The sequence below is a fragment of the Apaloderma vittatum genome, unplaced genomic scaffold (genome assembly GCF_000703405.1).
Source record: "Apaloderma vittatum isolate BGI_N311 unplaced genomic scaffold, ASM70340v1 scaffold2182, whole genome shotgun sequence".
Taxonomy (NCBI): Eukaryota; Metazoa; Chordata; class Aves; order Trogoniformes; family Trogonidae; genus Apaloderma; species Apaloderma vittatum.
Genome location: NW_009705058.1, coordinates 15,210 through 26,267, shown reverse-complemented (window position 1 = coordinate 26,267; position 11,058 = coordinate 15,210). Strand labels below are relative to the sequence as shown.

Here is an 11,058-nt window from a genome sequence, read left to right as displayed (position 1 = left end):
GTCCCTTCCAACCCCTGACATTCTGGGATTCGGTGATAAACTGTTGGCATCCCCAGTTTGTTTCCCTCATGATGGTATGTGTTCAACTTAACCTTTTGTGCTGGGCAGGGTTTCATATTTTCGCACAGCTAAAATATCTATTGCAAATATATTTTTTACCTGGGATTTTAGATAAACAACTTCAGTTCCCTCGGCCACTCCTCATGAGATTTGTTCTCCAGACCCTTCAACACCTTTGTTGCCCTCCTCTGGACCCGCTTCAGCACCTTCCTGGTTGTGAGGGCTCCAAAACTGACATTTGCATAAATTGATGGGGTATTTCTGCTGTCTCACAGCACTGGTGGATAGTGCTTTATTTCATTTTGACATTTGAAGTTCTTAGATTTGTGTAACATTTTGTAACTTAAAAGTTATAAAATGTTACACAACAAAAGGGCAGAAGCCAACTTCTGATTATATTTGTTCCATTAACCCTGATCTTCTGAGTGATCTCATCTTTCTTCTGTGAAGGACAGAATACTAAGAGGGTTTTTTTATCTAGTATTGTATAATGAGAAGAAGCAGAAGGTACAGTCAAGTTAGTGGAGAGAGTTTCCTGGAAAGCTTCTCCCTACTCTGCAGTAATAAACCAGAACGAAACACAGTCTGTATTTTTCAAGGACAAACAACATCAAACTGGTCTGATTTCACAGAATCACAGAATGTCAGGGGCTGGAAAGGACCTTGAAGGATCATCTAGTCCAACCCCCCTGCCAGAGCAGGATCTACTGGTAAGGGTACCTCCTAGTGATGCGGAAATTAGATATGCTAAGAAATTACATAATCGCTCAAAAGTTGGCTCAGCCTTGGAACTGTTTCAACAGTGATTATCTTTGAGCAAAACCTCAAGTACGTTAGTCTGAAATTTCGCTCTCTCCAAGTCATGCAGAGGGAGGTGATGTGAATGAACATTTTACTGAGAACCTTCAGCAGACACCCATAGTCATCTGCTGGCAAAAAGGAGACTGTGATATATAATCTGTAAAATAGCTTCCTGGTGGCTTGACTGTTGCCTGAGACCAAATAACGTGTGGCCTTGTAAATCAAATAGGTACATGATTTAAGTAAATACATTTATCTTTCTCTCAGAATCTAGATCTAGAACATATTCCTGTGGACTCAGATTTTGGAGGACTATGGTGACTATTGCAAGAAAACCTCCTTAAATATTTCAAGTCAGTTACACACTTTATTTTAGCTGTTTGTCAGCAAGAGGGTTGTTTCCATTAAGAACGTGTTTAGACTCTATTAATTTCTCTGTGTACAGGAGCTTCCCACACATGAATTTTGCTAGTTTTTATCACTTTAAAATTCAGCTGTTGCTTCAGGTACAGACATCCTCTGTGAGATGCCTTAAATTGCTCTTAATTGCATGTATACAACTACTGAAAAATTTACCACGTGGCAAGAGATTTCCTGGGTTATTTTTAAAGAAGGAAAACCTTAAGAAAAAAACCACACTAATCTAGGCGTTATTTGGGATTCTCATCTAAACATAGCTGCTTTTTTATTACTATTATTTTTAATTAAGCCTTTACAAACAGAAAAACTATTTGCAAATAGAAATGGGCTTGGTGTGTTAATTTACCTGAAGTCCTGGCTAACTGAGGAGGTCACAGTGGATTGGAAGGCAGCAAATGTGTCCAGTTTTGGGCACCTCAATACAAGAGAGATATCAAGGTGCTGGAGCGAGTGCCAAGAAGGGCAGTGAAGCTGGGGAAGGGCCTGGAGAATAAATCTAATGAAGAGCGACTGAAGGAGCTGGGGCTGTTTAGTTTGAACAAGAGGAGGCTGAGGGGAGAGCTCAGCACTCTCTACAACTACTGGAAAAGACATTTTAGAGAGGTTGGTGCTGGTCTCTTCTCACAAGTAATAGTGACAGAACAAGAAGGAATGGCTTTGCAGAGTAGGGTTAAAGGTTGGACTCAATGATCCCAAGGGTCTTTTCCAACCTGAATGATTCCGTGAGGCAGCTGAGCCATTTGGCCAGGGTTGTGAAATCACCTGTCTCCTGTCCTGTCAGAATGCCTGGCTGTTCTGCAGAAGAGGCAGGCGACACTGTGCCTCAGTTTACTCTGTCAGATTTATTTAAGCCTCTCAGGGCATTGAGCCTGTTTCACATTTAACTTAAGAACTCCCAGAAAGAGTGAGGGAACTGCTGTTTTCCTGCGTGTAGCAGAGCATTCACGGGAAGAGGGACTGCGGGCAGTTCTCATCTTCAGCCGGGAGGAGACACCTTCATCCCAGCAACTCTAGGGCCTGGCACCTTTCCTGCATTGAGCCAGCTAGCTTAATCCTGGATACTAAATCCAGACCAAATTTTACCAAACTGTTTATGGAACTGCATGTGTCACCTTTCTGGGTATCTAGCAGTGACACAGGTAAGCACAGGATGAGGGTCAGCCTGGCTGTGGGTGGGCAGAAGGCGGTTCTTTCCCAGGGAAGGGCTGCAGCCCAGCGGCAGGGCTGTTGTCTCCCAAGTGTCTCAGCCGGATGATGTTTCTAGGATGAGCTTTATTTCAATGGCACAGATCGGCAGCTGTGACAGCTCAAAGCCACTATCAAGTTTTTGCAGAAGACACTCTTTTTTTGGTCCTTCTTAGTTCTGCTGCTCCTTCCTGTAAAGCGTTCAGTGTCATTTTTATGCTCTGCTCCAGTTCAGCTCAAATTTAATAAATTCTTTTTACAAGAACACAAAGCCACATTGGCTGCACTTTCACTTGAGAAGTAACACTTCAGAGACCAAACCATGGAAAGTTACAAAGTAGATGGTGCCTGTATCAGTATCTGCTTTCTGGGTTACAACCTATTTATTTCTACCTGCCCAGAATTAGCTTTACATTATTTCTCATTAACTTAAAGTCAACACTGTATTTTAATTTTATATTTATAAATATTCATGTGTTTTCACTATTTTGTGAATAATTTGCTCATACCTACTTCATAGAAAGATCTTGGCCACAGTCATGAAAATAGGTGTTTAGCAGGAAAAACCTGAGCCAAGGAAGATTTCAAAAGGTGTATCATGAAAGGAACAAATGAGATTTTTGTTCAGAGAATGCAATTATTTGTCATAAGCTTATTTTTAGTTACTTAAGTATTTAGATAAACAAAACTAATACATGAATGTCTAGGAGCCACGCTTGGAAGCTTCACTTCTGTACCCACACAATGAGTACAATGAATACATTTAGATCAATAATTTGATACATGTTTTACCAGCAAGGAAATTTAATTACACACTCCATCCCACTTCACCATGCGGCTTCTCTCATGTGACTACCCTCAACTTTTTTCTTATAATCTATATCTGGCTTCCCCCACACTGTAACCCAGTGTCAATTCTTTCATCACCCAACTCATGCAGGCTAGTACCTCCCTGTAACACGCTAAAAAAAGAAAAGGATGGGGAAAATCAAAGTGGAACCCACATGAATTCTTGGTGCTTCCAAAACCAGGAGAGGCAACTCAAAGAAAAAAGACAATAGCACCATTTGACACGTAATCAAGACTTTTTCTACAGATTCTGTTAATACCTCAGAAACCTAAACACATGACTCCATTTAAGGAATTTACTTGTGTTTAAAAGTTATCAATATGTTTAGCAGCTTTGCAGTATGACATCTGTAAACACAACAGAAGACAGAATGCAAGTTCAGTTTTAAACAGACTTTATTAACTTCAAGCAAATTGCCACTTCCCAACATCTTCCACCCAAATGACAAGCGTACACATACTGTAGAAGCTCGCTCTATCTCCAGCAGTATCACAGACTGGTCCTGCTTTCTGCGCACGGGGCAATACACACATAAAGGTTCTTCCCAGGTTTAATGCCACTTACCCTATGTATGGGAGATAAAAGGATTATTAAAAAGGTTTATTAAAGGAATCAGAATATTCTACAGAAAAACTTTTAAGCAGTTTCTAAGTTTTAAGTTATAGCAGCATACACCAAAGTAATAAAAACACATTCTAACTGCGTGGGGCTGAACGCTTGGCAAACTAAGCCTGTTAAATGTGAAGCTCCTTGTCACCACAGGGGAGAAGGAAACAGCAATGGGCACAGTAGACTCAGTCAACTTTCTCTAGGTAGGGCCTTCGGGTGAGGCTACAAATTATTTCTTTGTGTACAGGAGGAAAAGATAAATTATCCTCCCTCTTAGATCAGCTGAGAAATAGTTCCATACAGAAACACTGTAGCGCAGCTGGTTCTCTTTTGCAACAAGCAGCAACCACTGGAATCCATCTGACTGCAGTGGCAGAGACCACAGGCTACTGGGACAGGTATTGCCTAAAACTGGAGAGGTTCCTTATCAGTGCCAAAAAGTCCTCAGTTCCAGAGGCTTTTGAAGCCAGAACTAAAGATTTTCTACTGTTGGCACAAGAAGTATCAGCTGAAGCCTATACTGGCTGGAGGACTGAACTCCATTTGTTTTTGAATAGCCCTCGGCCAGTCTCTGCCCAGCATCGTGGAACAGTCTGGGTTAGAAGGGACCTTAAAGATCACCAAGTTCCAACCCCCCGGCCATGGGCAGGGATACCTCCCAATGGATCAGGTTTTCTAAAGCCCCATCCAACAATAAAGTTGGAGAGAATTAAAATAAATGAATTTAAAGAAAAAAAAACCTGCATCTTCTGGTAAAATATTTACTAGGTAGAACATACATGTGTTTTAACTATGCATAATGGCAGATTTTTTTTCCTGAATTTCACAGTTGTACTGATTGTTCTATCATCTTAAGAAATCTGCATTGAAACAGTGATGCTTATTGACCTACATTTAAGCACAACAAAAAGATCTCTTCAACCAGAAACAATACAAACACAAAAACGTAACAAATTCTAATACAGCCAGTATGTTTGAGGAATTATCAGTACGGCAGCAGTGCTAATCAATTCTACATTGGAACGCTGGAAACCAAAAGATTAGGACAGAACTACACGAGGAGCATTTTTCATATCGTTTATAGGACAGAAACCTTTGTTCATGTCTTCTGGTAGCCATCATCTTCTTTTGAGCTGCACCTACAACACAAAGAACAAGTAAACGAGCAACTTTATGCTTCTCCAGAATAGCTTACAACAGTTCTGTAGGCATTAAGGGGCATCTCTTCTACTGCTTTGTTTCTGCATCACCAGCTCAATTCATTGTTTTAAATTCCTATTTTAAGAATAAAGTACAAAGCAACAGAAAGAATAAGCTATTACTACATCTGTGTAAAACTGCCCTCAGAAGCGCTGCCTACGCTGTAAAAGTGCAAGTTACTTTCTGTATTTAACTAGTGAGTACTTCATTAAAGTCAAAAGCTAATTTTTTTTTTTTACTTTCCTGTACAAACAAGATACCTTAATATGTGGAAATAAGGAGGGATTATTTCTTTGATTAAGATTTTTACAATATAAATTGAGAAGAGACAGGCTGAAGGTTCCAAATAGGCAAACAAAACCCCCCATCTCCTGCTCGTTTTCGTAGTTAGTTCATTACATCTCCTCGGTGGGGTATTCCCCACCAGCAAAATGACTGCTTTGGGTCATTTTTCCATTCTTGAGTGCACAAAGAGTGCATGACTGTTGCCATTATGTACCTAGATGGATACAAAAACCCTTCTTAGTTCAAAGAAGTATTATAAAGTACGTGAAACCACTGGGGTTTTCACAGCTTGTCAGAATATCTTAATCAAAACGAAAGACGTGAACTTAACGTGGTCAAAGAGAACATTAAAACAGCAGTATGGACCTGAAAAGTTTGAATTTGTTTTCCTCACCCTGTATAACCAACTCAAATGCTTCAAGCCCTTTTAACTCGTTGCTAAATGTTTATCTACACATGCTGTCAGAAATAACCTTGTTAGGAAGGTGAAGTTGGTGTCTCAGCAAATCAGACCCATGGAGTAGGCGTTGAGTGGCCTGTGACTCGCTTTCCTTTTTCTCTTTCAGCACCATCAAAAGGAAAAGTGAGAAAAACAGCACAAACATTAGTTAAAGCCTGAATTTAATCCCATGTCCTACAGGAACAATTTCATTACAATGAAAGCAGACAGACAGTATCTGTAGGGGTTTTTTTTTTGCTCTGTTTTTGCTTAAGCAGTGATATTTATATATATTTAATAAACATAGCCTATAGCTCTCCCAAAGATTGTAACGTTTAACAATCCCTTTAATTAAACGATTAATAGGAAATGCAGGGGCGGTTCTTACGAATTACCTGATTTACCATCACTGAAGACAGATTCTTTTAAAAATGGCTACAAATGCCTTGTTCACAAAAGACTTTATTATCTAATGATGCATACTGAAAACATACAGAAATCTGCATGGTCCACTTTACATGCAGCAGAACAATCTTCACTTTACAGTAAGTAAGTGTCAACTGTTTTATGCAAGAGACAACACTTTAAAGTCACATTTCTTAAAGAAAAGCCTCATTTACAAAAGAAATAAAAGGTAAAGAAGCAATTACCGCTTTTAAAAAGCAGCTGCTTTGTTCAAGAGTGGAAGGTTTATGCCTGTATTGAAAGACAACATGATCACAAAAAATGAAAACAATGAACAAATGAAACACTTTTAGCATAAAGCAGTACACTTTCAAAATGACATACAAATAGTTAAAAATTTCTTTATGTTGTCTATCTGTCCTTTAGATATAAGGTCTTTCGAATGAGATCCCAACGTACGTAATTACTAAATGAAAACTCTTCTGTATCGGTTCTATGTCATAGTGAACTGTATTTAACAAAATGTATACAAAGTCTATAGCAAGTTGATTAAAAAAACTAAAGTAATAAGAAACAGTACACTGAAGGCGCTCTATCCATCAAGTGCGCACTCTCCGAGTTTTACGTGTGATGAACAGAACAGAAGTTGTAACTATGCCACGGTTGCGATGCCAAAAAATAAAACGAGATCAGTTATCAAACATGCAGGGAATTCTGCCACAACGCTATTGTCTCTCATTTGTCAGTCGCTCCAGTAAAATAACAGCTTAAACACCGGTGATGTTGATGGGTTAGCTTACCTTCAGTGTACTGAAAGTTGTACACAACCTGCTTTAAAAGAGGAGACCATCCCTGCGGGCAGGCTCAAGAAGGAACAGACCCCCTTCGGCACTGACTACACCAAGGGCATGCTGCTGTGGCCTGCACACACACACCTAGGAAAATGTGAATATAAACAGCATTTATGCTGGCCATTTTGTAAAGACAAAAATGAAGCCAAGTCTGCTAAAAACAAATCAACCACCCAGTATTACTGCTCTTTTTTTTTTTCCTCCTTTTTTTTTTTTCTTATAACAGATGCTTTTTTCTCTTTATAATTTATACGAACTGCAACCATATACATTAGCATTGTACTTCTGTGCAGTCTTGGCAATTAAAACAGTTCTACAGTGAAAATTTTCACATAAGACACAAAACAGAATTACTCTAACATTTCTAAAAGAAATATCAGCCTTGATGTTAATTCAAATGTATCATTTCTTCCTCAACTTTGCAGGGGAAATATTTATGTTTATATACATTAATAACTGCTGTGAAATTTCTTCAGTCTTTGTATCTTAATTACTCAAACCCTTTGAACTTCTTCATCTGGCTTAAATTTTTTCCTGGATGAAGGCGTGCTGCAGAGCCTGGTTGATGCTAATCCGTTTAGCCGGATCCAACATTAGAATCTGGTCCAACAAGTCCTTTAGCTGGTGCACTTTTTTACGCTGGTCTTCAGGGAGTCGTTGGCACCCAATCAAGTCTGCTAATAGGTCCTTGGTTGGATTAATGGTGCTCATGACAGTAACTTTCTCCTGCAAATACAAAAAAAAGGCGACCTTGTGAGAAGAGAAGTCAAGCGCCGGAACCCTCCTGCCCCTTTTACAGCAGCAGCTGTGCCACAGGGTTCTCTCCTATCTGATCAGGTGGGCAAATGAAAACAAGTGGCAATAACACGGTCAGGGCTGGGCTAGGCTGCAGCTCTCCCCAACAGCGGCTGTGTACACAAACCTCAACATCCCAGTTAACCCAGAACATAGAAATTCCCGTATCTGACCAGAAATTCTGTGATTCTTGACAAACACATGACATTAAAATGGTACGGAAGCTAACACTGACCTCCTACAGCGTAAGTGCATCTTACTGAAGTTGGACATCCTTCTCTAAAATGGAAGGCAGGATTTATTCTTTTCAGTAATTCAAGGCTAGATTATGTAGAGATACCCCGTATACCTACCAAGATTAAACTTGGATTTCTCTTAAATGCATTCCTCAATCGTCAGACAAAAATCTCTGTTTCAAGTTTGTTACTACATAATCTGTCCATACTGCTGCAAAAGGACATTCTCACAGTTTTTATAAAATCTCATTTTTAATTAAAATGCCAAGATACATTTGAAAGATGGTAATAGTAGGAAAGCTTGGCAAGAAGGAATGGGTTACCTGACATATAAAGGACTTACCCTTTCTGTCACTTTATCTACTTCTATATACATAAAGTTGAGATTTTGATCAAAGTGCTGATCTTTGAACACACCTTTTCGAATCATCTGGAAAACAAGGGAAAGACAAGAGTTTCAGGCAAGTTCTCTGTGTCTTACAAACTCCACAATTAGCATCAATGTCTCCTAACTTATCGCAACATGAATAATTTAATACTAATGAAAAATATATCAAAAAGACAGCAGGAAAGGTCTAGACTGAGTAAAAAAAAATACAGTTCAAACCAGTTGAAAAAGGACACAGTATCTTCCATTGACTTACGTATTTTCAGGTCAGTGCTTAGAAGGTTTCTGCTTTCACTTTACACTTAGTCTATGAAAAAGAAGCTGTATACTTTCACTTCATAAGATTTTAAATCAATATAAATTATAAAATCAGAGCGATCTGACATTTACTTGCTGTTAAGAGAAGATGTATATGATAAGAAACAGAATTCAGGGAGAAAAAATAAACTATGTTCTACTGTTCATGGTAGCAGTTTCAGATATTAATTAAAAATCATGTTTTCCTCACCTTGTTTGGCATCTTTCCTTTGAGATCCATGGCTAGTTTCAACATATGATTATTGGTTTTGCCAGGAAAGAGGATTTTTCCTGTATAAAGCTCATATAACGTGCAGCCTACAGACCACATATCTATACCATAGTCATAGACTTTTCCTATAACTGAAACAGAGCAATTCCAGTTAATTCCATAAAGGCAATGTAAACAATGTAATATCACAAAAGCAGACAGATGAAAAAATTCTGATGTGTAAAATGTATCGGTGCTCCTCCTCTTAGGAGTAAGAAGTCACCAAAAAGGGAGGATGCGAACCTTTTAACTTTTACCACATCTCTGTTTTAGAAGAGAAGGTTTTCACCTAACACCCCAACTAATCAGCATGAATTTAGTTACAAAACAAGGAGTCAGAAGAATACCTCTAAATTAAAACATAACTATAACCAATCAGAATGACTTCTCCCTGTCTTGACTGAGCTGACATGAAGAGTCACACAAGCAAGCTTTCAAAGTCTGAGGTTTTGACTGCCATCTTATTTCCAGAGTGATGTTTTGCTAAGACCAAACAGAGAGTAAATTCACGTCAAAGTCTCATTTGCTAGTAGCCGTACCGCCTGCTACCGTTTACGATACACGTAGCCAATCCAAATGTACTTACTGATTTCTGGAGCTCGATAAAATCTACTAACTAGATACGGCGTGATGTCATTATCTGCAACATGAGAAGCTGATCCAAAATCACAAAGCTTTAATATCGTTTTAGACTCGTTCACCTGAAAGTTTAACATAAATGTCCATTAGCACGATGTTTTAGATAGAATTGCCAACAGGACAGTCAAAGCAACGATACATTTAGGTCAGAGATGAGAAAAACATTCAGCCTTTAAACTGCAATTTCTTTCCATATTTCAATCCTTCCTCTTTGAACTCTAAGGAAATTATAAAACTTTCTTAAAATCAAAGTTACAGTTAATGTCTGACTTCCCTAAATTAACAGAATTAGATTAATTTTAAACACTTAATTTTACACTACAAACGGTGCAAAATAAGTTCCAATTACTTATTACTTACCAAAATATTATCTGGTTTAATATCTGCGTGTAGAATATTGCATCTTTTAAGGAGTTTTAAAGCCAGGAACAACTGCTGGCTGTAGGAACGCACAGCTTTAATATGGAGCCCAACATCTTTCCCATACTTCTTCAACACCTCTCGCAAATTCATACTAGTAAAAGAAAAGAAAGAATAGAAAAGAGCTTAACAAAGGAAAACACAGCGGCCTCCTAAACTCTCAGACAAACTCGAACAAGCGGAAAGTAACATTCAACTTCATAGATGTACTGCTCTATTCACTGCAGCTAGGAACACAAATGCAGGTCAGTCAGATCTATCCTGTACTGCATAATTACTTACTAAACTGGACTTACTTAATTCAGAACACGTTTTTAATCAAGGTTAATTTGAGAGGGTTTATTTTTCACATGGACAGCATTTTTTTTAACAACCGTAAAGCTTTTGCACTTGCTTCCTTCAGAAATAATAAAAAAAAAAGGCAGCACGCAAAAGATACAAGTCAAGGAGGTGATTTTTTGGTGATGTAAACAGCAGACAAAAAGACCACTATTCCGGGACAAAAACATCATTGGATACAAATAATGTACAAAAGTCTTACAAAGAGATAGTGCAGCCCAAGAAATAATTTATTTTATGGCTTATTAATTAAAACATTAACAGTAATTTCATAAAATTTTCAATGCTTCAGCATATAGTTTCTTTTGAGCTCAAATACGACAAAAATTGGAATACCATATTACATAGAAAACTTAGGATATGAAAAACTGTCTCCAAGAAAGAATGGGAACTAAGGCAATTAATATATCCAGATCTGTCATAAAACAGTGTCTACAATTAACCTGTCAAAACACATTAATTATTTAAAGAAAAAGTGAGCTTGCAAAGAAAAAGAAACAACCGTAACAATTTTCTTCCTTAGACTGCTGTCATCTATGCAGACTTCACAGAACACACAGTGCCTGCT

At 38.3% G+C, this 11,058-nt stretch overlaps 1 protein-coding gene across 1 annotated transcript in view; it reads right to left on the bottom strand.

The window, feature by feature from the left end:
* Positions 1 to 7,290: 7,290 nt before the first annotated feature.
* Positions 7,291 to 11,058, bottom strand: part of PRPF4B (pre-mRNA processing factor 4B) — a gene marked incomplete at its 5' end in the record, with an annotated part of 15,998 nt that continues 12,230 nt past the window's right edge. The window contains 5 exons of the mRNA XM_009865241.1: positions 7,291 to 7,831; positions 8,480 to 8,566; positions 9,033 to 9,184; positions 9,679 to 9,793; positions 10,092 to 10,245. Coding sequence (XP_009863543.1) covers positions 7,628 to 7,831; positions 8,480 to 8,566; positions 9,033 to 9,184; positions 9,679 to 9,793; positions 10,092 to 10,245 — 712 coding nt within the window. The remainder of the gene's footprint in view (positions 7,832 to 8,479; positions 8,567 to 9,032; positions 9,185 to 9,678; positions 9,794 to 10,091; positions 10,246 to 11,058) is intronic.